The sequence below is a fragment of the Pinus tabuliformis genome, chromosome 4_2, assembly GCF_031772625.1.
Source record: "Pinus tabuliformis cultivar Carrire ecotype Pingquan chromosome 4_2, CPIR1, whole genome shotgun sequence".
NCBI lineage: Eukaryota > Viridiplantae > Streptophyta > Pinopsida > Pinales > Pinaceae > Pinus > Pinus tabuliformis.
Window position 1 is genome coordinate 869133475 of NC_142304.1, and position 27905 is coordinate 869161379.

Here is a 27905-nt window from a genome sequence, read left to right on the forward strand (position 1 = left end):
AGGAAAGGCAAGGAACCAATGGAAGGCACTAGTCGTGCAGGTCGACAAACTCGTGCTTCCATTAGGTCCACTTCTATTGTCATTGGTGGCATTGATACTGAGGTTGCAGATCAGGCTGAGGCATTCTCAGACTCTGAACCAGATGATGTCTATGTAGCTCCTGATGATGATCCTGTGTCTAGTAGTGGTGATGGACTTGATGATTGATCATGTGTACACTGTAGACTTGTAGTAGGCCAATGGCCTCATAGCTTGCAGCATTGTTTTTGGACTTTATAGGCCATTTAGAGCCTCATTTCTTATGTATTTTGCTATTTTGTCGATGATATGTATTGTACTCGGTGCCATTTTGATATATTCACCTTTACATGGTATATAAATGAGCAAACTTTGCATATTTTGTCTCTATTGGCTTGGAATCATGGTTTTACATCTTAAAAATAGTTTTGTTTCATTAAAAATTAATTATTTAATGTATTTTTTTAAAACCGGTTCGTTTAGACCAAACCAGTCCCGGTTAGACCGGTTCCGGTCGGTAAACCGGTTCATTAGGTGGACCGGTCCGGTCACCGGTTCCGGTTTTAAAAACATTGGATTTACGTTGTTTTTATCCATAAATTTGTGCACAACAATTCCAAGGCACAACTTCAGATAGCTTACTTGGTATTAAGAGTTTTTGTGAAGACGGGAAGAGCACTATGCTGTTTTGATAGTTTGTATAAGGACTGGGAAGATGACTTACCAAATTTTGAGAAAGGCAGTGAAATTTCTCACTTTCCTTTGCAAAAGGAATCTTCAAATTCTGCATCTGATCAGCACCAGAAATAATAGAGGCCATCAATTGTACTCATGTCAAGAGTCCTTGATAAAGGTTAATAATTTCTTGGAATAATATTCCTGTGATGTTTATGAACAGTGAGACAATACGCCTATATTCCTTAAATGATCTATTGTCAGACCTTACTGACAATGAATCTTGCAACCAAGTGAATCAAAGACATTGTTCATGATAAAGGAAGTATCCCAGTAAATTATGACTTGTGATTGTTCCAGGAATATATGGTTGTGGCATAACAACTTTGTAAAGATTGCAATAAACTTGTAGCAATAGAGAGGGAGCATAATAATTCAAGGTCAAACTGACCTGAATCTCTTAAGGAGGAAAAGCTTTCCAGGAAAGATGAAGAGCTAGAGCTAGAACTTCTATATGTAGCTCTATGACATCGACATCATTTATATCAGTCCAAGCATTATGAACAATTTCGTCACAATCCTGTAGCTATGGTCTTGTTCACAATCGAAGTTGTGAACAAGACAGATGTTAAATTGGATAGCTTATCTTTTGAAGGTTGCCGATTAAGAAGAAGTTACTATGATTTGCCTGAAACTGAACTTGCAGCTCCTTTAATAAGAACTGCAACTCTCCTACAATCATAGCTGCATAGTAAATCTCAAGGGATGATCGTGATTGAAATCCAGATGATCATCTTAAGAGGTAGTAATAAAGTCACTGGATTTATATCAGATGGTTACCTTCTCTATATTCAAAGGAGCTTCACAGCGATTGATGTTATAAGCCTTGATTCCAATGGACAACTGCTCATGATTCATAGTTCATCTCAGAAAATTGCAGGGCTGACAATATGATTGATGGTAAAAGCACATCTTAGAGCTGTATCTCTTAAGGTGCACCTTTATATGTACAAAGTAGTCAGAATTCATGATGAGCAGGCCGCTAGATGGACACTTTGTTCTTTGAAAAGATAAGCTTAGGCTTGTGATCTCCCTACGCAAGAGGAGGTAAGAACAATTAAATATCTTCTTCATCAAGATATGCAAGAAGCAGAGGATTGCCAAGTACTGCTAAGATCTTTGCTGTAAATCCGTAGGTTTGTAGAAAGTTGTGTATACTTCTATATGCTGTTGGGTGGAGCTGTGAAGCTTTCATTAACGGTTCGGTCTGCAATATCATTAATTTTCAAAAAGAAGCCTGGCTTTATCCCCTATATGAGGGAACCTTTGGTTAAGATTGAACATTGAGCTCTGGGAGCTCCTGGGGGTTTGGGGTACTTATTGAGCTATGAGCGACCATAGGGTGAGTGGTTCACCTTCCTCTATTGGTGTGCTGTGTACAGGGTGAGTGGTTCACCTTCCCCTGTGATACTCCATGATGGTTGACATGTGTGTAGGGTGAGTGGTTCACATTCCCCTACGATTGTGGACACATGTATGTAGGGTGAGTGTTTCACCTTCCCTTACTGTTGATGACATATGCATAGGGTGAATGGTTCACCTTCTCCTATGGCATATGAGCAGGATGAGTGGTTCACCTTCTCTTGCGGATACCCCAATGAGAGATGCATATAGGCATCTGTTGACATGTCAATGGGACGTGGTTCATCCTTTCCCCACATGTAGGATGCTCATTCCCTACAATTGTTGGCTGACATGTCGGTGGGACATGGTTCATCCTTTCCCCATGAATAAGATCCTTCCTACGATTGATTGCTGTGACTTGTGTTTGTAGGATGTGGTTTATCCTTTCCCTATAGGTGATTGTAACTTGTGTTTGTAGGACGTGGTTCATCCTTTCCCTACTCGGTGATTTTCATACGTAGGATGTGGTTGGTTGTGATGTGTGACTATAGGATGTGGTTCATCCTTTCCCTACGTGTGGCTGTGAGCAGGATGTGATACATTCTTTCCATGCTATTGATTCAGTATCATCCTACCCATGTAGTCTGGGACACAAGGAAAGTACCTATCATCTGGCCAATGAGTTGGGAAAGTGGATAGGGACCATAGCACTACTGATGGACGCATCGTGTACTGGCGTACTCCCTAGTTGAGAGGGTAAAATTGGCAACTAGGGCCAAATTCCACTTTGGACAGCTCCTTTGGGTAAGATAATTGTGGCATTGAATTCCTCTTTTCGAGAGGACCAAAATCGACCTAAAGATCACCGAATTTGGATAAGGAAAAATATTTATTTATTTAAAAGAAATTCCACAAGACATAACCTTATTAAGGCGGGAAAATTGAAAATTTGAAATTCAAATTTGTCTCCAAGTGTCAAGGTCGGCTTCACCTCCATAAGGGCAAATTATTATATATATTGGCATCCCTCATCCTCATTAGACATTATCCAAAAAGGAGTGCGTTCATCTCTTGGGTAACCACAACTTAGAGAAGCAAGGAGGATGTATTGTTTGGATCTATTCTTTGGCACATTGGTCTCTGACAAGTCTGAGTTAGTTAGAAGCAGACAGTTTGCCGTAGGCTTAAGGGAAATTCTGGGTGATGCTTTTGGCATGGTTTCTGGGTTAGTATCTATCCAAAAGTGCAAGCATCTAAGACAGAATGTATTGCCTAACCTGCCAAAATTTCATTCCTCTCTGTGCGAGTGCAGCTCCATCGATGGTCTCTTAGCACATTTTATGTACAATTGCTGGCTCTTGGAGGCGCAATGGCCCTCATACAACATACAACATATGCTGGATGCTTGTATGCATTTTCATTATAGAGGTAGGCTTTGGATAGAGATGACTCTATCGGCTATCATAGAAACCCTTCACGTGCACGTCTGCTGACCCAAACTCAACTAATACGGTGAATTAAATTTAAATTTAAATGAAACTTTAAAATTTGAAGAGATTTGAACTCCAAAACTAAAATACAGCGGACCCTGTAAGGTAAAATAAGGCAGATGGAAAAATCGAACCAAACTTTATCAAAACTGACCCAAACTTGAAGATGTTTTTGAGGTTTGCTGAATTTCAAACTTCAAGGTGCAAATTCAGTGAGCCCTGTGACATTGACATTATGCAAGAAGAGGGCTACCCAAGTACCTATATTTTGTCATTGGTCCAGTGATTACCAATTTTTGCTGTTAATTGGCCCATTTCCTTCTAAAATTTCTTTTGTCCTTCGTTGTTCTTGATGTCCAACAAATGAATGATAACAAGAGTGGCTTTTACAGGTTTTGTTTTCTTCTAGTTGTCTTCTCTAGCCTGTTCATAAGGGCTGTTAGATGATTGCATCAGGGGTTAAATATACCGACTAATTCCTCTGTCTGGTTGTACAGAACTGCATATTATTGAGGGAGTTCCATCACTAATATTTGTGAAGTCAAACTACACTATAGAGGTATGATGTGTACTCCATTCTGGTGCATTATGGATATAAATGATTTTTAATAGGTCCCCTTATTCCTCTTATTTTGTGTGCTGATGTCACAATTCATTGTTCTGCAGACTGTGGAGGCAGAGCGGATTTCTGTTGATCATGTTGCACACCTAAAACCCTCAGATGGAGGCTCAGCTGCTACTCAATGTGAGTACTATTAGGCAGTGATTTGATGGGTGCCATTTTGACATTGAAATTGATATGGATTGTTGATTGCCAAACTTATGTTTGGAGTGTTCTAACTGCAGTGGCTGCACATCTAACCGGAATTCACAGTGCCATAAAAATGCTTAACAGCCGTATTAGAGTACTTTATCATTTCTTGTCAGCAATGCAAAGAGGTGATACTTCGCTATTTCTGTTTTCAATGACTTATGAAATCGTTCTATGAGGGGCCTTTATTTTCTCATTTTACATGAACTTATTTTTCTTGTTTTGGACAACCAACGTTTTTGTTCATTTATATTGATAATTATGCTTCTTCATAGCAGGTTTAAGCATGCTTCTATCTTTAACTGATCGACTTTCCAAGTGCAGGTGAAATTCCATATGAAAATTCTTTGCTTCGGCAAGTTTCCAGTCTTCTAAGAAGGTTGCCTGCCATAGAATCCCCAAAGTTTCAAGATGATTTTCTGATGGTATGCTGCCTTTCACAATTTTACCCCCCAGGTCCATCTGCAGAAAATATCATAGTTCATCTATTTTTCTTTTCACTTTCTGAGATGAAATTGGACTTTCTAGCTGTTCAATAAGTGGAAGTGTTTGCTACTTGTTGCAATTTTGGCATTGAGCACAAAAATTTATAGTTGTTAATCATCATTGAGACTGAAAAGATGAACTTTAGGTGGCTATGCTAGGAATGCCTTCTTATCAGCCGATGAGAAACATAGGAACAGCTTCATTTTCAGTAATGAAATTGTGAAGCTTCTTGAAACCTGGAAAATCATAGAATAAAATGGAAGGAGAGATGACTCCTCTGGCGTATGAAGCTAATCAAAAGAAATTAACATAACTTGAATCAAGAACTTACTGCATTACTTTGGAAGCACAGTTGTTATTCAAGAGATTTGAGAACAATTTAGTGTATTGCATTTAATCATTCAGCAATACATATTGTTGAAATATGTAACTAGGTTTGGTTTTCATAATATTCTATGTACTATTGATTTTTATGTATTTGATGTGAAAGAGAAAAATAAAATTATTATTTTTATTTTTATAGCATGGGTTGCAGGGTCAAGGTCAATTTATTTATAGGTCAAAGCACCCATTGTGTGCTTCTAGGGTTTGTCATAGAGTCAAAAGAGTCATTGTAATATGTAATAGACCCTATTGGGAACCTTGTATCAAGTCAAAAGAATTTATTGTAAGTCAAAAGTGTCAAAAGTTTCCTTCCAAGACCAAGTCGGCCTACAAGAGAAGTCGGCCTGCAGAAGACAAGTCGGCCTACAGAGATGTAGTCGCCCTCATTAGGGCTGTTTGAGCTTCATAAAAGTGTATATATAGTATATACAATAGTATTCAACCTCATTTGAAGATCATCCAGGAAGTTCAATCACAAGGACAAGAAAGAGACCAAAAGGGTTAGCGAAGAAGAGGAGAACTAAAGGAAGAAAGATCAAAATTTTGAAGACTGTTTTTGGGCCACATTATCCCACACATGTGAAGAAATTAGGGCAAACTTTGTTATAGCAAGGACCTAATTGCTGTCATCTAAAAGGAGCCGAAGTTTGGTATCAAAAAGATCAAGCTGGCAAGTCGAATTACTAAGGAGAAAGAAGCAATCCAAGCAAGAGATCAAAAGGACATTATTCTGCCCTAAATCACTCACGTGTGAAAAACCAGAACTGCAGTAGAGGCTGAAAAGTTGCAGACCTGAAGCAGTAGCTGAAATTCTGAAATAGAGGCTGAAATCTGAAGTTTGAAGTTGTTTGACTAGTGTTGACTTTGTGGGAAGGAAGCTCATCTACAAAGAAGGTTGACTTGGTCTTGGAGGGGTCTTTATCTTGGGTCTAAAAGGTCTTGGAATTCATCATTTGAAGATTCTATAAGAAGAGAAGATTTCTTGTGGGTTTTCCTCTGTAGGAGAGGTTTTGGCCCTGGCTAGCAGCGTATATCCTGTGTCCATTTGTGTTATTGATCTTCATAGTTTGGTAGGTGTTTGATGATGAGAACACTATAATAATCAATAGAAAAAGCTAATTACAAATACCACAAGTTGAAGTAAAGAACATCACAAGGAGTTATCAAAGTAAAGATAAATCACCCTAATCTAGATGCCCTTGATTTCTCAACATGGTATCAGAGGTAAAGTGACAAGAAGCAGCTTAAAGATCATTCAATTGAAGAAGGATACATAAGGGCCGAATGACAAGAAGAGCATCAAGGAGACCCAACCATCACATCACAAGGATCAAATCATCTTGAAGGAAGAACTCTTGGAAGAAGAAAAGAAGACTTGAAGAACCCTACCTCCATCTCAAAGAAAGAAAGGACTTTACATATTTAAGGCATTTTGAGAAGTCTACACATTCTGCATCATCATCTAAAGGAAGCTAGAAGAGCAATTCATCATCATCTAAATAATCTAAAGTAGTCTCCCTCATATTGAAGGAAATAGCATATCTCAAATATCTTTGAAGGAAGAAGAACATCTCTCCTTATCTTGAAGAAGAAGCATTGCCATTTTTGAAGAAGGAAGATCATTCTTTCCTATAAAGCACATAAAAGACATCATCATCAAGGAATAATCTAGTCAAGGAGGCATCTTCATTTGACAAGTAAGTACTTTATATTTCATGTCTCAATCTACAAACCAAATGACTACTTTTTGCAAGGAGAACAATAAACTTGTTGGGACATCGAACTACCTTGCATGGAAGAAGATAATAGATTTAATTCTCATAGAGAATGAAGTTATTGAATATGTCAAGGGCTCAATCTCCAAACCTCCTCAAGAACAATCTCAAGCATTATCAAAGTATATGAAAGAATAAGTAATGGCTCAAAGGATATTCATTGAATCGATCAAGGATTCTTTCATTCCTTACGTAGCAAAATTGAAGACATCAAAAGAAATCTATGACAATTTGGTGGAGTTGTTCTCTGTGAGTACTGCAGGGAAAATAATATCTTTAATAACTGAACTATACAAGATGAAAGTATCAAAGGAAAAAGAGGTAGCTTCATATTCATAAAAAGTATCTCAAATAAGAGATCAACTATAAGAGCTATGAGAAGCAATGTCAGATCCAGATATGACCACTCTTGTACTCAATGCACTACCAAATGAATGGGGCAACTTTGTATCAAGCATATATAGAAAGAAGGAAGCCACTCCATTCAGTGATCTGTGGACATTATGTAAGATTGAAGAAACCAGATTAAAGGCAAAGAATGACGTTGGACCAAATGAGCAAACACAAGCATATGCTTCTATGACAAGGAGGAAAGGGAAGTTTGGAAAATTTGAACCTCGGAAAAGATTTCAAAAGAAAATTGACATGTCTAAGATTCAGTGTTATGAATGTAATGAATATGGGCACTTCAAAATGAATTGTCCTAAACTCAAGAAGGGCAACAAGAAAAGAAAAGAAAGAAGTGAAGCGCATGTGACTGAAGAAGTATAAGAACTGGAAGAGAAGAAGTGAAAGAAGGAGCTGGCATAGTTGGATATCCCATCTAGTCTGTCCTCTATCCTTAAGAACATGGCTATGACTGCTGTCCAAAATTTACAAAACCAAGAAAATGGAGAAAAGAACTTTCCAGCACATTTTGCTGTCCCAAAAGTCCAGTCTGTGTGAAATTTCACCTTCTTGTCCGAAAATATCAGTTTGCTGTCCTAAATATCAGTTTGTTGTTCAAACCACTATTTGCTGTTCCAAACTACTGTTTGCTGTTCAAACTGCAATTTTCAGTCTGTAGCTCTGATACCATGTTGAAATTTGACGACTAAAAAAAAGTTTCCTACAATCCCAACCTGGTTTTAATTTCACCTTATCACTCCCATTCAGTTAAATTCCTTTTCCCATAAACATACATTCAACATATAGAATTCTGGAAGTGAAATTTCCAGATTAAAACGCATGGGACTGTCAACACATGCTGAAAATAAATATGGACATAACCATGTTGGAAATAATACTGAGAGGGGGGGTGAATAGTATTATCAGATCAATAATTTTATTTCCCAAACAGATTTGTATACGCTACTTCAGCTAAGTGAACTAGCGTGTACACGCGACTGTACTTAAAGCAACCAGAGTATATGCAGAGAACTTTTGATTTACCCAATTTATCATGCATTGAACTTTAACCAGTATATCAAAGATTTATTAGACAGTGCAGTAAAAGTAGAATAAAGCATCACACATAAGCAAGACACATGAATACCAAGATATAAGGTGGAAACCCAATGTGGGTAAAAACCACCTGCTGCTATCGTCTCTGTCTTTTTTTAATAATAAGAAAATCTGTTTACAATCTTGTACAGGTGCAGACTTATACCAATACGCAGGCTTCTACCTGCAGAAGGTTACAACCTTTTCTCGTTCTTCAGCTTCCACTGGAAGGGAGCTACAACCCCCTAACTCTTGTACTAGCCGATATGTTTACTAGTACGTAGGCAGCGACCTATAGAAGGCTACGACCTTCTTTCTTCCTCCAAGGACCACGTTTCATAAATTTTCAGACTGGATCCATCAACAACATCATAACTGCAATTCAATCATCAAATACATCTGCATCAACCAATCACTGAAACTCAATCATCACTTTCTGAATCAACCACAACTGAATCAATCAATCATTTTGACAACCCATCGTCAAATCACAATCAATCTGATCATTCAGAACACTGTCATCAGAATACAATAACCAAAACCCAGAACTCTGTAACAGCAAACAGAAACAACTGAAACATACTTTATGAGGTATACGCTACTTCCATGTGTTGAACTTGCGTGTATACGCGCTTTTATCAAAGCCAACCAGCATACACATCTGCAAATATTAATTCATAATTCTGCAACTATTCTGGACTTCAGTTATACCCAGATCATAATATTTACAGAACAACACATGCGTCAGTATTCAGATCTAGCCTGTACATGATCAAACCACATAATAATAATTCATTTCAAGCTTTACTTCCTCGATCCATCATTAGATCTTATTCTTCATCAACCGCTATGGTTCATCCTTGGTTCAGATCAAACACCGCACCATAAGCCAATAACCTGCCTTTTTGAATCTTCTTACTGTCAGCTACCATCACCTTCATGTTGGGTAAGGGAAATGAGAAAATGTTGAGTCTCTTTGCCATGGTTGCATCTAAAAAATTGTGGGTGCTACCAGAGTCGATGAGAACCATTACGTTGTTCTTCTTTATATGTCCTTTTAATTTTAAAGTCTGGGGTTGCGATATACCTGTCATAGCTGATAGTGACACTTGCGGAATACTTCCATCATCTAATTCTGGGACATCTTCTATTTCTTCTATGTCTGATTCATCACTGTTTTAATCATTAGTTGCTTCAGAGTTATATAGGTTCTTTGATTCTTTTCCTTTAGCACACTTATGTTTAGGGTCCCACTTCTCGCCACAACGTTTGCATTTTCCTTCTTTTATCCTTTGCATTTCTACGTTAGATTTTTCGCCTTCACGATGATGTGGTGGAATATATCTTGTATTATCCGTATCCACAGACTGGGGCATTCTTCGTCTCGAATATACTTTTTCCGGTTTTGACCACAATATCTGTTTGAATTTCTTTTCAACAGCTTTTGCTTTTTGTCTTGTTACTTCTATTGACGTGATATCATGAAGCTCAAGTTCTACTCGTAGATGAGTTAAGTCCGAAGATGTATGATTGAATTAAACGAGATTTTGATAACCCAAGTACTCGTGTTGCTAAGGTCTCCATTCTCGGGTTTACCCATCCACATTTCCTTTTTGTCATAATTTCATGAGTGTTGAAAAGAACTCTTCTTCCTTTACACCTCGGAATCTTTTAAAGAATGCATCCTTATATTTTCTCCAACTGATGGTGATTGTCTTCTTCCACCACGTATACCAATTATATGCTTCTCCTTCCATTTTCATGGAAGAGTGCCTAATCTTTTCGTCAACATTGTCGATGTCATAAATCTGGAAGTATTCTTCTGTTTTATTCAGCGACGCAATGTTGCATTTTTTGTTACCATTGAGTTTGGGCAACTCGATTTTTGCCTTTCCATGATACATTGCTAATGTTGGAGCAAAAAGAGGGTATTGATTGGCGAATGAATTCCAGAGTTGCTTATTTGAAAATGTCGCATTACTATTTCCTTGATGGTCCGAGGATGATTTTTTGGAGACTCTGTTTTTTCATGAGAATCTGCTGAATTTGTTGAATTTGATGAATTGTGCTATTGATTACCTCCATCATCTTGGAGTAGTTGTTCGGGTGTAACCTTCATCTTGTCACATAAAGTGCTCAGCATTGACGTTGTCTGACTATGGTTCATTTCGGATTTGAGATAGTTTTGCCCGAGCTGTTGTTCTATTCGATTTGTCGTATCTTGAAGTTTCTTGATATCGTCGAAATGTTCGATAACCCTACTCCCGAGATCAACTAATTTTTGGTTGAAATCATTGGAGTGGCTGGAGTGAAAACTTCTTGATACGCAGAACTATATATATATATATATATAAATGATTAATTGACTGCAGATAATTGTTTACAGTGGGGGTTCTTGGCTTATATATCACCATGGGCACCCTTTGGGGAAAGGGCATGATCTTATGATCGTGCCCTTTTGTCTAATTAACCTAAAATTAAATACTAACTAATTTTTTACATAACATTGCCTTCCTCTCAAAAGAATGCTTTGTCCTCAAAGCATACGTAACGACGAATGTTGTTGACAAAATGCTTCATTCTCCCAAGAAGCGTCTTCTTTGGGTAAGTCCTTCCACTTGATCAGATATTCCAAGATGATCAAGGTCCCACACTTTAAAAGGTCTTGGATTAATCTCTCAATTTCCGTTTTTTGGTGATGTGGATATCGGTATGGCTTGATGTTGACGGGGTCTGACCCTGCCTTGACTTCTATTGTATGCTCAATTTCCCTATTAGGTGGCATTTTCATAGGTAGGTCTTGAAATACTTTTTCATGCTTCTGAATTAGATCTTGTATGTCTAGTGACTCTTCACTGGTCATATTTGCAGATAACATTTCTAATTGGTGACATTGTACTACATAAGCGGGTGCTCCTTTTCGACTCATCTTCATCATTTGAGATGATGATACAATTTGATTCTTTGGTGCTTGGAATCCGTGTAATTTGTACTTCTGACCTCCCCATTTGAATTTTATAAATTGTATTTGATGGTTGGCGGCATAAGTACCTAAAGTTCGTAGCCATTGGATACCTAAGACTACATCTACTCCTCCTAACGGTACTGTGAAGAACGAAGACTCTAAATTAAAGTCTTGAATTTGCAATTTGACCTTTTGGCATTTCCCCACTTTTTCAATCTTCTTACCGTTAGCTACCATCACTTTCATGTTTGGTAAGGGAAATGAAAAAATATTGAGTCTCTTTGCCATGGTTGCATTTAAAAATTGTGTGCTACCAGAGTCGATGAGAACCACTACGTTGTTCTTCTTTATGTGTCCTTTTAACTTTAAGGTCTGAGGTTGTGATATACCTGTCATAGTTGATAATGACACTTGCGGAATACTTCCGTCATCTAATTCTGGTGAGAATTCTGGGGCATCTTCTGTTTCTTCTATGTTAGAATCTTCACTGTTTGAATCTTTGGTTGCTTCACAATTATATAGGTTCTTTGGTTCTTTTCCTTTAGCACATCTATGTTTGGGGTCCCACTTCTCACCACAGTGTTTGCATTTACCCTCTTTTATCCTTTGCATTTCCACATTAGATTTTTCATCTTCACGACGATGTGGTGGAACATATCTTGTATTATTTGAGTCCACATACTGGGGTATTCTTCATCTTGAATATGTTTTTTCCGATTTTGACCAAAATATTTGTTCGAATTTCTTTTCGGTTGTTTTTGCTTTTTGTCTTGCTACTTCTATTGATGTAATGTCATGCATCTCAAGTTCTACTTGTAAATGGGTTTTGAGCCTTGAGACGTATGATTGAATTAGACAAGATTCTGATAACCCTGGTACTCGTGTTATTAAGGTCTCCCATTCTTGTGTGTATTCGTCCACACTTCCTTTTTGTCGTAATTTGATGAGTTTTGAAAAGAACTCTTCTTCCCTTACACCCTGGAATCTTTTAAAGAATGCATCCTTAAATTTCCTCTAACTAATGACATGTGTTGTCTTTTTCCACCACATATACCAATTATATGCTTCCCATTCCATTTTCATGGATGCGTGCCTGAGCTTTTCGTCATCATCATTGATGTCATATATCTCAAAGTATTCTTCTGCTTTATTTATCCATGCAACATTGTTTTTTTCGTTTCCATTGAATTTAGGCATCTCGACTTTTGCCCTTCGCTGGTATGTCGCTAATGGTTGAGCGAAAAAGGGGTGTTGATTGGTAAAGGTATCCCAGAGTTGCTTGTTTGTAAGAGTCGCGTTACTCATTTCTTGGTGGGGTGTTGCTGATTTTTTTGGGGATTCAGCTTTTTCTTGAGAGTCTGTTGATTTCGTTGAATCTGATGAGTTGTGCTCTTGATTTTCTTCATCTTCTTGTAGTAGTTGTGTGGGTGTATAATTCATCTTTTTACACAAAAGTTTCAGCAATGTTAAGGTCTCTTTGTGATCCACTTCTGATTGGACACGGTGATTTTCCATCTTTGTTTCTATTCAATTTGTTGTATCCTGAAGACTTTTGATATTGTCAGCCTGCCCCTTAAGCTTGATCTGGAAATCATCTAATCTTTTATTGACCTCATCGTTGTTGTTATTTATCTTATGCTCCGCGTCAACCAATTTTTTTTTGTTTTGGAAATCAACCATTGTCATTGTTGACATTGAGCGAGTTTGTGGGGGCGTATATTTATCTGCCAGCTTAAATTTTAATTAATTATTATTATTATGTTTTAATTAATTAATTAATTAAATTGATGTTATCTATATATATATATATAAAGCTCATAATTAGATTAAGTTATGTAATATATAATTATATTATCTATATATATATATATATTAATCGTTATGTACAATTTGATGAAATATATATTATATATAAATTAATGTTATATATAAATTAATAATATAACTATATATATTATATATTATTATCCCGAACAATCACGTCTGACTGATGGAAACCTTTGATTGTTCAAAAACATTAGCGAATATCACCGCAGTTTTAACGATGGCTACGGATTTGGGTGGAGCCGATAATGGAAGTGCGAGAACAGGGAGGTGGACGCGGTGTGCGGCTGGATGGTGGGTTTCAGCGTATCCGCAAAGGATTCGTCTGGCAGGAAGTGTGTAGACAGAGTGCAGAAATGGAAGATTCGAGTGTGGGGAACGTTGGATTAGATGCAATGAGTGGCCAGCAGGTAACCTGCGGGTAGCAGCGGAATGGAAGGAGGCCGTGTGACAGTTTCAATGGTGGTCGAAATCGGTGGAGAACGAGTCAAGGAACGGTGGAAAGCACTAGACAGGGTGTCGGTAGTGAGTATGGTAGCAGAAGGTAAGTACAGTGATAGTAGTGTACAAAATAGTGATACGTACAGTGACAACAGTGGATGGATGCGTGAAACCAACACAGGCGAGAGGATTCGACCGCTCTGATACCAATGAGGTGGAAACTTCTTGATACGCAGAAATATATATATATATATATATATATATATATATATATATATATATATGATTAATTGACTGAAGATGATTGTTTACAATGGGGGTTCCTAGCTTGTATATCGCCATGGGCATGCTTTGGGCAAAGGGCATGATCTTATGATTGTGCCCTTTCGTCTAATTAACCTAAAATTAAATACTAACTAATTTTTTACATAACAGTGGCTAGTAACCCTATTCTCTAGATCAATCAATTTTTGCTGAAATCGGCCATTGTCATTGATGACATTGAATGAGTTTGTGGGGGTGTATATTTGTCCGCCAGCTTTTAATTTGATTTTTTAAAAATAATTAAATTAAATTAATTAATTTAATTATAAAACATAGTTTTTTTTTGTTCATTTAATTAATTTAAATATATATATATATATATTTTTTTTTTTTCTTTATAAAATTTTATATCTATTTGTTGGACGTTATAAAATGGTCGCTGGACGACCATGGTGTGGTGGACGGGCGTTAGGAACGAGGTCAAATGAATAAGGGAACGCGGTGGAAGCTAGTGGCACAGGTGGACGACAGTGAAGACAGAGGCAGACACAACTACCGACGGAGATATCAGAAGGACGTATGGGGACGACGGTTGGTCGGGTGCGATGATAATATACAGTGCAGTGGTACAGTCGGATGACGGAAGAATAAGACGCGGGAGCACAACAGTGGATTCGAAATGCGGGCCACAACGGACAACGAATGACAACTGTGTATGCACAGGGGTGGTGTTTCAAGAGACAATGGATAAGCCACTGATTACGATCTGTTGTTGTACGAACAACAGAGAGAACGAACACTGTGTAGCCAGAAGATCGAAATGCTCTGATACCAGATGAAACACAAAACTTAGCAATTGACAATGATGATATATATATTTTATTAATAATTGAATAGATGATGCTTACATTTTGTGGGAGGACCCTGGCTATATACTGCCTTGGGTGCCTCTTGGTGAATATTGATCATGCCCTTTGCCTAATAACTTATGAACTAACTAATTTTTTATATAACAACATTGTTGTAGGGGATGATCCACTCATTCTTGTGTTGTATGTTGATGACTTGTTCATTACTGGGGCAGAGAGACTGATTAGTGGTTGCAAGGAGGATCTTGCTATGGAGTTCGAGATGAAGGACATTGGGCTGATGCATTACTTTTTGGGGCTTGAGGTGTGGTAAGAAGAAGGGCATATCTTTTTGGGGTAGGTGTAATATGCTGTGGATGTGTTGAGCAGATTTCACATGGCAGACTGTAGACTCATGTCTACACCTATGATCACCAACTGGAAGAAGCTTCATGCTTCAGATTCTAGTTTGGTGGATCCCACATTGTATAGGCAACTTATTGGGTCCTTGATGTATATGGTCAACACTAGGCTAGATATATGCTTTGCAGTGAACACACTTAGCCAGTTCATGGTTGAGCCCAGGAAGGTGCACTGGGTAGCTGCAAAGCACATTCTTTGCTATGTGTAGGGGACTATTGATTATGGTCTGGACTATAGGCGGGGAGATGGAGTGAGGTTGGCAGGTTACACAGATTCAAATTGGGCAGGGTGTGCTTTTGACAGGAAAAGCACTTTAGGGTGTTGCTTTGGATTGGGTTCGACAGTTGTGTCGTGGTTCAGTCGAAAGAAAAAGTCAGTTGCTTTGAGCTCTTCTGAGGTTGAGTATATGGTTGCTAGTCAGGCTAGTTGTGAGGCCATTTGGCTTCGCAAGTTGTTGTATGGTCTATTGGATCAGGAGTTGAGACCGACCGTTATTCACTGTGATAATCAAAGTTGCATTAAACTCACGGAGAATCCATTTAATTAATTTAATTATATATATATATATATATATATATATATATATATATATATTTTTTTTTTTCTTTATAAAATTTTATATCTATGTGTTGGGCGTTATAAAATGGTCGTTGGACGACCATGGTGTGGTGGACGGGCGTTAGGAACAAGGTCAAATGAATAAGGGAACGCGGTGGAAGCTAGTGGCACAGGTGGACGACAATGAAGACGGAGGCAGACACAACAACCGACGGAGATATCAGAAGGACGTATGGGGATGGCGGTTGGTCGGGTGCGACGGTAATATACAGTGCAGTGGTACAGTCGGATGACTGAAGAATAAGACACGGGAGTACAACAGTGGATTCGAAATGCGGGCCACAACGGACAACGAATGACAATTGTGTATGCACAGGGGTGGTGTTTCAAGAGACAATGGATAAGCCACTGATTACAATCTATTGTTGTACGGACAACGAAGAGAACGAACACTGTGTAGCCAGAAGATCGAAATGCTCTGATACCAGATGAAACACATAAACTTAGCAATTGACAACGATGATATATATATTTTATTAATAATTGAATAGATGATGCTTACATTTTGTGGGAGGACCCTGGCTATATACTGCCTTGGGTGCCTCTTGGTGAATGGGCATGATCTTTGATCATGCCCTTTGCCTAATAACTTATGAACTAACTAATTTTTTATGTAACAACATTGTTGTAGGGGATGATCCACTCATTCTTGTGTTGTATGTTGATGACTTGTTCATTACTGGGGCAGAGAGACTGATTAGTGGTTGCAAGGAGGATCTTGCTATGGAGTTCGAGATGAAGGACATTAGGCTGATGCATTACTTTTTGGGGCTTGAGGTGTGGCAAGAGGAAGGGCATATATTTTTGGGGCATGTGTAGTATGGTGTGGATGTGTTGAGCATATTTCACATGGCAGACTGTAGACCCATGTCTACACCTATGATCACCAACTGGAAGAAGCTTCATGCTTCAAATTCTAGTTTGGTGGATCCCACATTGTATAGGCAACTTATTGGGTCCTTGATGTATATGGTCAACACTAGGCTAGATATATGCTTTGCAGTGAACACACTTAGCCAGTTCATGGTTGAGCCCAGGAAGGTGCACTGGGTAGCTGCAAAGCACATTCTTTGCTACGTGTAGGGGACTATTGATTATGGTCTGGACTATAGGCGAGGAGATGGAGTGAGGTTGGCAGGTTACACAGATTCAAATTGGGCAGGGTGTGCTTTTGACAGGAAAAGCACTTTAGGGTGTTGCTTCGGATTGGGTTCGACAGTTGTGTCGTGGTTCAGTCGAAAGCAAAAGTCAGTTGCTTTGAGCTCTTCTGAGGCTGAGTATATGGCTGCTAGTTAGGCTAGTTGTGAGGCCATTTGGCTTCGCAAGTTGTTGTATGGCCTATTTGATTAGGAGTTGAGACCGACGGTTATTCACTGTGATAATCAGAGTTGCATTAAACTCACGGAGAATCCAGTGTTTCATGACAAGTCAAAACACATTGACATCAGATATCATTTCATCAGGGACTATGTTCAGAAGGGGGCAGTGAAGCTGGAGTATATATCAACAGATGAGCAGGTGGCCGATGTGCTCACGAAGTACTTACCAAGAGGCAAGCATGTCCATTTTAGGGACATAATGGGTGTGGTGAGAAACACTTTCCTCGGCAAGCGGGAGTGTTGATTTTTAATGTACCTTGGACAAGTGGTTTCCCATGGGTTAGTCTCTACCTAGGGAAAGTGTATAAAATAATTCTTTTCCTAAGTGTGACTTTATAAAGTGAAAGTGACTTTATAAGTGGTAAAGTCAATGTTAAATTATAAAGTGAAAAGTGACTTTAGACAAAGTACAATGTGGGTACTTTATTTAATGGGTGAGATAAAAAATAGAAAGTGAGAATTAAATGCATATTTATTCTCATCCCTCGATCTAAATGAATCTGAGCCATTAGATCTTAGGGTTGCCCAAAAGTCATTTAGGGAAACAAAAGGGGGAAAAGAAAAGAGAGACTGCATTCATTCTTCATGAGCAGATTGGAGAAAGGAGGCTGAGAGCTGGAGAAAAGTTATGAAGGAGAAATTTGTTGCAGCAAGCTGAAGGAGTGATTTCTGCACAAAGTTGGGCATGGAAATCAAGGCATAGAAGACAACAGAAGGTACAATACAAACAACATTGAATGTTGTGAGGTGCACGTCGTTCGAAAGAAGTTTTTGAAAAATAAAAATTGAAAAAAATTCGTACAACGGTACGGAAATCTGTACAGTCCGCATAGAGTCTGTATAGTATAGTCTATACAATCGTATCCGTACAATACCTATTTTCAACTTCAAGTGGCCACGAAAATCGAGGCAAAGTGGGCACGATTTTCAAGGAGTTTTGGGCTGAAGAGATAAGTTGTATTGTTTTGTTTTGTCTTCTAATGTATTTTTCCTAAACTTCAAAGATAAATAAATATGGAGAGCTCTCTAACAGGTTTTCCCCTAAGAAGATTGAAGGGGTTTTCCCTGGGTCTAAGTTGACCAAAAATCTATGTATTTTTATGTTTGTTGTTGGTTTGGTTATGCCCATATTTATTTTTAGCATGTGTTGACAGACGCATGTGTTTTAATCTGAAAATTTCATTTCCAGAATTCTATATGTTAAATGTAGGTTTATGGGAAAGGGCATTTAACTGAATGGGAGTGATAAGGTGAAATTAAAACCGGGTTGGGATGGCAGGAAACTTTTTTTTTGTCATCAAATTTCAATAACTTTTCCTAAGTTAATCTTAGGAAAGAAATCATAATAATTACTTATTCCTCATGAGCAAATACCTAAGGAGGATTTTGGACATCTTCTACATGCTCGACACCTATACTATGCAAAAGCACCTGTCTATGCTATAAACATCAACACTCCTTTCTACCGAGGTAGGTGTTCAACACCACCCCTAGCTTATCTCTGTAAAGCACAAATTTGCTCTTCACTCGGGTCTTGGTGAGAATGTCCACCACTTGTTCATCTTTGGAAGTATACTTGAGCTTTACAGTTCCCTTCTTGATTGTCTCTGATGAAATGATATTTGATCTCTATGTGCTTGGACCTGTCATGAAACACTGGATTTTCCAAGAGTTGTATGCAACAGTGATTGTCACAATGAATCATTGTCTGATCCAACTCAAGACAAAATTGCCTCACAACTCGCCAAGCTAGTTGCCATGTACTTTGCCTCTGCTAAACTAAGAGCCACAGAAGATTGCTTCCTACTGAACCATGAGATCACTGTTGATACCAAAATCAAATAGCACCCAGAGGTGCTCTTCTTGTCATATGCACTCCCAACCTAGTCTAAGTCTGTATGGCTTACTAACTACATTCCACCATTCCTGACATACTTCAGTCCATACTCCATTGTATCTCAAAGATACCTGAGCACATGCTTCTCTGCCACCCAACGAACCACCCTTAGCTCCACCATAAACCGGCTTGGTGTTTTTGTAGCAAAGCATATATTTGGCCTAGTGTTGAGCAGATACGTCAAAGATCCTATCAATTGCCTGCACAATGTGGGATCCACCAACTCTGACTCAAAAGCATTCACTTCTTGAAGTTGGTAATCATGGGTGTTGACATAGGCCTACAATCCACCATCTCAAATCTCTTTAAGATTTCAACTACATATTTCCCATGTTTGAGGAAAATCTCACCTATTTGTTGCCGCCTCCAATCCCGAAAAATAGTGCATCAAGTCGGTGTCCTTCACTCAAACTCTATAGTTAGGTCTCTCTTGCACATCTCTATGAGCTTTGCCACTGTAAAAAAGAGGTCATCCACATAAAGTACTAGAATGAGTGGATCATCACCAACTAGTATATGGTACAGGTTGGGATCTGCCTCATTCTTGGTGAAGCCAATGCCTAGCAGATAACCATTAGTCCTTGAGTACCATGCCCTATGTGTCTGCTTAAGACTAGAAAAGCCTTGTTTAACTTGCATAAATGAAAATCTCTCCCATGCACCTCAAAACCCTGTCGCTGCTTAATGTACACCTCCTCCTCAATCACTCCATTAAGGAATGTTGTCTTCACATCCATTTGATGTATCCTCCACCCCATCTTTGAGGCAATAGACATAACAACTTTAATAGAAGTATATCTTGCAATTCGAGTGGATGTCTCCTCATAATCCTCTCTCTCCTTCTGGGAAAACCTTCTTGCCACGAACCTACCCTTATACTTCTCGATGTTGCCATTTGTAGCATGCTTGATCTTAAAGATCCATCTCGAAGTGGCCACTGATTATTCCACTGCCCTAGGCACAATATACCATATATACCTTGTCAAATCTAGAAGGCTCAAAATCACTAATGTCACTCATAAGTGCTAAGTAGTTGGAAAAGATCTGTGGTGGTCCGTTCTCTCTGAACATCCTCTTGGGATCCTCGACATGCTCCTCAACATCCTTGAGAGTCTTCTTTATCCGTCTCGGAGTCCTTCTGACAGAACTAGAAGGTACCTCCTGCTCTTCCTCGAGTCGAAGATTGAGTACCTGTTGTTGGCCTTTCTCAACCTTTTGGAGCCTCTCATTCTCAATCATCTGCCACTAGTATGGTATCATGTGACTTCCTCAAGACTTTGTGCTCCTCAAATCTCATGTTCCTGCTCTCCATAGTCTTCCCCAATGACGAAATGTACACCCTGTATGTCTTGGAAGCCTCATTGTACCCAACAAAAATGCCCTTTTGTCTTGAGGGTTCCAACTTTCTCCTCTTCTTTGATGGTACATGGATATACATCATACATTCGAAGATGCGAAAATATCCCACCTCTGGTTTCACTCTTGTCAAAACCTCCTTGGGAGTCTTGTCCCCTAAGACCTTGTGAGGACTCTTGTTGTGAATCTAGACTGTTGTATTGCATGCATCTACCCACTTTGACATGCGTTATCCTGAATTTGGATCATGGCTTTAAGAACCTTGATGATGGCCTTGTTTTTCCTTTCAACAACCCTATTTTGTTGCGGGTTGTAAGGAACTGCCAACCTTTTCTTAATTCCTACTTCCCCGCAAAAGTCCTTGAACTCATTGGAGGTATATTCTACCCCATTGTCTGATCTAAGGACCTTGATCTTCCTCCTAGTCTGCTTTTCGAAGATATTTAAACTCTCTAAACCTATTATAGACCTCATCTTTGGTCTTCATGAAGTAGATCCAGGTCCTCCTGGAACAATCGTCAATAAAGGTAACATAATATTTGTATCCACTCAAAGACCCCACACACTTATGAATGTACTAGATCCAACAACTCTTTGGACCTAGAATCATTGCTTGTGAAAGCAGTGTTGGGATACTTTCCCAAAGCACACCCCAGTGTTCCTGGCTAAAATCAAGGAAGACTAGTGACAATCTCTCGTAATATACACAAAGCCCTATGATGCAAATGTGCCATCCCCCTATGCCAAAGCTATCATTGCCATCAACCAAGGCCCTCACTAGTTGACCCCTCATCATATACATCTTACCTTCTCTCCTCCCAATGACTTGTCTTGAACTTGAACTAAAAGATCTCAGCTTGACAATCACTTGTCCATCTCAAACCGAACTTCATATCCCTTGTCCTCCATGGTTGAGACTACAAGAAGGTTCTTTTGTGGCCCTAGAACACATAAAACATCTCTAACCTCCATGGGTTCACATAACTCTAGTTGAAACTATGTAGTTCCAACTCCCTCTTGCACACATGGCATTGTTACCAACCTCCATAGTAAGATCTGGGTCATCCTCTCTCAGGCTAGCAAATAACTCTCGCAACCTTGTCATATGACGAGATGCTTCGTTGTCCACAAATTATGTACCTTCTTTGCTAATGGTGCTAAAAAGGCATATCACCAGTGAGAACTCTTTTTCGAATTTGTTAGCAAACTTTCTCACCTATGAGTTTGTTGATGCAACAACTTGTCACTTCCCCTTGCCTTTCTTCTTGTTCGAACATTGGCCTGCATAGTGGCCAAACATGTGACATGCAAAGCATTTCACTTTTCTCATGTCCTTTTCACCAGCTCTTAAGGTACTCTTTCCTCTTGGGGTCTTCTTCGCCTTTCCCTTGTCCTTCCTTGCCTAATTGGCGAGGGAAAGGTTCTCATCATCACCCTTAGAGTGGCTCCCACGAAGAGACTTCTCTCAAATTTCCTCATGTATGAAGTCATCCCATAACCTCTCCCAATCACCTAGTTGCTCACATGCTATGACCCCTTCAACAAAGATTTCCCAATGTTTGAAAAACCCACGAGGGTTTTCCTCACCAACTCTACATAGGACATGACCTCCCCAATTGCAACCAACTTGTATCGGACTTGTGTGATCTTGGTGAGATATGTCGTAATTGTATTTGACTTGGACATCCTGGTGTTTCTAAGCTTATCTTGGGGTTTCTAAGCTTCTCCTTCAACACCATTTTTGTGTTTGCATTTCCACTTTGATATAACTTAGACCCTCACACACTTCCTTGGCAGATTTCACTTTGGAAAGATGAGGGATCACATGATCCTTCATCCCATCCTAAATGATTCTCCTGGCTTTCACATTCTTTTGGTTATGGATGGCCAATTGTGCATCATCAGTAGGAGGGTTGAGTTCCTGATTTGCAAACTCTCAGATCCCATTCTCCATCAACACTAATGCTATTCTCTCCTTCCAAGGTCTGTAGTTGGATGCACTCTCCAACCGGTCTTCAAACCATAACCCTGTTGTAGCCATGCTTACAAACCTCCAAATCAAATACTCAAAACCTAAGAAATAAACTATTGGAAAATAATAGTTTGATGTTGTAAACCTTTGTGAAAAATTGAACTTCCTCTTAGAGTTTAGTGCTCTGACACCATGTTAATTTTTAATACCAGGTCTAATTTATTTTTCTCAACAATCATTTTATACCTAGAAATTATTTCAACCAGAAATATTTTTCTGAAACTGCTGAGAATAAATACACTGGTTAACTTCACAAATAAAATCTGCAACAAAAATAAAAATAGAAAATCAGCCGCAGGAACAATAGAAAATTCTTCCCAACAAATTCTCCTTCACTTTATTGACTCAGGGAAAATTAGGGCCTTGACTTAGAGAATACACAAAAAATACAATACAATATGGAACTTGGATTTTGGCCCCCATGGAATTTCAACCTCTAGAGAACTTTGGCCCATTGGAAATTTGCCACATTCAAAAAATCTTGGCTATGGAAAAATCAGCTCCCCCACCTGTAAATCTGCCTCCTTTTCTTCACCTGTACAACCCCCTTGCACACCAAGGAATTTGACCTTCCTCCTCTACGCAAACCCTTGTTTGGTTCTCACTAGTTTTGGCTTCCTCCAATATCTTGGCCTCTTTCTCTAGTAACTCATCCACCTCGCCTCCTTGAATTTCTCCATCGAAATTACTTTGTTGCAGACTTTTCCCTTCTCTTTGGTCTTTGAGTCTCTCACTCCTTGAGAAATTTGCTCCTTCAATCACAATGCATCTTTCATCTCTCCCTTAAGCTTATTTTATAATTAAGCCAAATTGTTAAAATTGGCAACTAGGGCCAAACTCCATGTGGGTTTTCTTATTCATGGCAGCTGATATTTTTCTTGGATTCCTCTTGTCAAGAGGTGTAGGATTGATCTAAATATCATCCGATTCTGACATGTATTCATGGAGATATGAATTTATTTGTGTTATATGACAATTTGTCAACGTCGGCCAGCAACCAAATTACCCCCACTTGTCCTCCATGTTTTATTATAAATAGAGGTGGCCTTCAAGTCATTTAGACACACTCACACTCTTGTGATCTCTCTCTTTATTTTGTTTTGGGTTTTGATGAAGGAGAGATCTAGAGGGAGTGCCCTAGGCTCTACACTACCCTAATGAAGAAGCCCTAACGCAGTCACGGAGGAGTCTTACAAGAAGCCACGAAAGAGTCTAATACGTTGGCCTAATGATACCTAATCCGCAATAAAGGGAAGTCTAATACACAGTCATGAAGGAGAGATACTAACGCTGCCAAGGAGAGATCCTAAAGCTGCCATGGAGAGCCCTAATTACAGTCAGGGAGAAGCCCTACACGTGGAGGAGAAAGGGTCTTCTAGGAGTGCCTACGCAACCCTAAATTACAGTCAATGAAGCCAGCCCTATAGATGCAGTCATGAAGCATGAAAGAGAGGCACCTATGCTATCCTAAAGGAGGCTCCTATGCAGTCCTAGGAGAGGCTTTATCATAGGTAAGGAGATGCCCTAGGTGCAGTTTAGTTTGTGCCCTATCCGTTATCATAATGTGCCCTAGCTGCAGGCTTCTGAAGAATCCCATATGCTACATAAAGAAGGTCTGAACGCTGGCAAGGGAGACCTAATTTATACGCTGCTAAAGTATACTTATCTGCAATCCTGTAGGAGACTAGATCACAATCATGGAGGACAAAGAAGCTCCTCCTTAACGCTGTCATCTCACAGTAAAGAATAAGGCCTAGCCACTATTAGTGTAACCCTCATTCCGCAACAAAAGATGGCACTTATTCACAGTATTAGGAGGCCTGAAAGGACAATGTGAAATTGGTGGCAGCGTGATAAAAGAAGTATGATGACAACACTGTGTTAGAAGGCTGTTCCTAGGACTGTTTACATGGTTGATAAATCACAGTGCTGACAGCAAAATCAAGCCCTTGTAAATATATTGATTGTTGCTTAACTTGTTGCTGGGCTAGGCCGTAGGCCATAGCCAACAGCTAAGGCTGTTGCATCAGTCTTGACAGCATGGCAGAGGTGGTGTCTCACCTTGATTCACTGTAGTCTTAGAAAGGCCTACATGGTTGTCTGAGTAAAAGATGAGTTGATGAAACAGTGACTGCTAGTATTGCAGAAGGAGGACAACATTCTAGAAGATGCTGCATGGTTGGATGCAGCATGATGGTTGGATGCAACATGGTTGGATGCAGCATGGTTGGATGCAACATGATGATTGGATGCAGCATGGTGATGGAATCACCTTGGAGAATCAATTGAAGAAGTATGCTTGCACCTAAGTTCAAAACTGCAGTCTAAGTCATCAGATCTGCAACCTCATTATGTTATTCATGGTGAAGATCTCTGCTCTTATTTTGACAAGTCAAAGTGTTGACTTTTGATGTATATGTACTATCTCTCTTTGTGCTGAACTATTGAAGAATATAAGAAGAATTGATCAAGGGTTTCCCCACATTGGGGTTATTCCCTGGCTGGCACTACATCTTGTGTCCTCTTGGCTTGGCTTGTCTTTTGCGATTTATGTTTATGTTCTATTTGCATTTTACTATCATGCTAAATGTGATTGCTAATCTAAAATTGATATTGAGCTAATATGGAAAATTGAAGTAAATTTGCTCCAAGCATAGAACATACCAAAACTAACATGCTATCAGAGTTGAGGCGAAGACAAAGCCCAAGCAAGAGTGAAAGAGCAATCACCAAAGATAGTTGGACAAGGTCAAAAGGCTCAATGGGTTCCTCATCTCTCTTTAAATTCACCAAGGGTGAAGTTGAAGCAAAGAAGATTATCAGAGTTGCACAACAGAAGCATCTGGTGGCCTACATAAAGGTCACTTCAATAGGAAATATGGATCTAAGAATGGAAGAAAGGTAGATGCCATGCTTGCAATAATTTTGGCCATTATGCGAGGGAGTGTCCAATAGAAGGGACGTATCACTTGATGATGATAACAATCATTCCAGGGGCATCTTCAATGATCGAAGGAATGCAGGTCATAAAGGAAATGGCCGACTCTTCAAAGAAAGCAAGGAACTCTAGGTATGAAGAATCAAATGTTGTTTCTGATAAGAAAAAGGAGCATTCACTTATATTGGCCCCCTCCAATACTTCTCCTCCTGACTCTTTGGGAATCCGGCTTATTGATAGTAGTGCTTCAAGGCACTTTATAGGATACAAGGAAGCTCTCTCTAATTTGATAGAGAAGGAAACAGTCGTGGAGATTATTCTTGGAGACAATGCCACCTATCCTGGAAAGGGTGTAGGGAATGCTACCCTTCAATTGAATGAGGGTAGCACGATTCATTTACAAGAAGTTCTTTATGTACCTGATCTCAAGAAGAACCTAGTGTCCATTTCGACAATAGAAGTCAAAGGTTTCAAGTTTGCATTCATCGATGGAAAGGTACGTGTTTGAAAAAGGAATTTTCAAGATGCTTTTACACATGGGTTCAGGGTTGGCAATTTGTATCAAGTTGCAGGAAGTCCAGTGGAGACCATGTCATTTGTCACATCTCTTCTATGGCACTAGGGGGTTGCCCATCTTCATTGTGTGGACCTACCCGATGTAAGACAGATGGTGATAGGGATGCTTGAATTCAAGAAGAGCATGAAGGTACATGTTTGAGCTGTACCGCAGGAAATCTTACAAGGGGACCATTCCCCTCATGTAATAGCAAGACCATAGATGTGGATCAACCCGAGGGGTTTGAGATTCATGATTGGGAATCTCATGTATGCAGGTTGAAGAAAGCTCTCTATAGTTTGAAGCAAGCACCCCAGGCTTGGTATGAGAGGATTGATAGCTATCTGATGAAGCTGAGATTCACTAGGAGTGAAGCCGATCCAAACCATTGCTTTAAGGTTGTGGATGATAGACCTCTCATACTGGTACCTTATGAGGACAACCTCTTTCTAATAGGTGCAAACCCTCTCATTTGCAAAAGTAAGAGGGAATTGGATTCTGGATTTGGAATGGTGAATTGCAAGCCTGTGACTACCTCGATGAAGCCTAACTTTAAGAAGTTATGCGGTAGTGATGCCAGACTTGATTTGGGAAATGCCTCTGAGTTTCATAAACTCATACTAGCATTGATGTTCTTGGTGAACTCTCATCCGGATATATGTTTTACAGTTAGCATGTTGAGCTCATATATGGTTGTGCCTCACTGGATTGGTGCCAAGAATCATTTGAGATATCTTCGGGGCACAATCTCTCATGGATTGAGATACATTGTTGGAAATGTGAAGTTGCATGATTATTCTGATGCTGACTGGGCAAGCAGTGTGGAGAATCGCAAGAGCACTTCTGGGTGCTAGTTCTTTTTGTGTTCTGCTTCTATATCTTGGATGAGCAGGAAACAAAAGTCGGTTGTTTTGAGCACTGATGAGGCCGGTATATAACTGTGAGTATGGCCTCCTGGGAAGTTGTCTGGTTGTGGAAGCTCTTATGTGAGCTGTTTGGACATGTGTTGGATACCATCATGATCTTCTGTGACAACCATAGGGGGATTCAATTGTTGAAAAATCCTGTGTTCTATGATCGCTCCAAGCATATAGACATCAGGTACCACTTTATCTGGGATATGGTACAACGGGGAGCAAGAAGGCTCCATCACTCTGGGACTGATGTGCAGGTCACCGATATTCAGATGAAGCCCCTGGGAAAGGTCAAATTCTTGACTTTCCGAGAATGACTAGGAGTCGTGGAGAGACCCTCTCCTAAGGGTCCTGTATGATATGGACATTGAGCTCTGGGAGCTCTGGGGGGCTTGGGGGTACTTCTTGGAGCGATGAGCAACCATAGGGTGAGTGGTTCAGCCTTCCCCTAGTGGTCTGCTATGTAGGCAGGATGAGTGGTTCATCCTTCTCCTGCTAAGACACAGTCATAGGGTGAGTGGTTCAGCCTTCCCCTAGTGATTTGTTGTGTACAGGGTGAGTGGTTCAACCTTCCCCTAGTGATTTGTTGTGTATAGGGTGAGTGGTTCAGCCTTCCCCTGGGATACCCTTGGCGACATGTAGGCAGGATGAGTGGTTCATCCTTCTCCTGCTGAGACATCCTACCCATGCAGTCTAGGACTCATGGGAAGTACCTCTCATTTGGCCAATGAGTAGGGAAATGAGGATAGGGACCATAGTAGTACTGATGGACGCATCGTGTTACTACCGTACTCCCTATGCTAGGATGATATTGATTTGGGATCAACTGAAACTGACTCTGGGTCAGTAAGAGTGGTATGATACACTCTCTTTATTTGGAACTGATTTTAGATCAGTAAGAGTGGTATGATACACTCTCTTTATT

At 39.5% G+C, this 27905-nt stretch overlaps 1 protein-coding gene across 1 annotated transcript in view; it reads left to right on the top strand.

Annotated features, from left to right (window-relative positions):
• The window catches only part of LOC149172416 (COP9 signalosome complex subunit 6-like), a 156024-nt gene that overhangs the window by 116103 nt on the left and 12016 nt on the right, over window positions 1–27905 (top strand). Inside the window, exons 4-7 of the mRNA XM_089424319.1 lie at window positions 4085–4146; window positions 4254–4332; window positions 4434–4526; window positions 4723–4823. Coding sequence (XP_089280445.1) covers window positions 4085–4146; window positions 4254–4332; window positions 4434–4526; window positions 4723–4823 — 335 coding nt within the window. The remainder of the gene's footprint in view (window positions 1–4084; window positions 4147–4253; window positions 4333–4433; window positions 4527–4722; window positions 4824–27905) is intronic.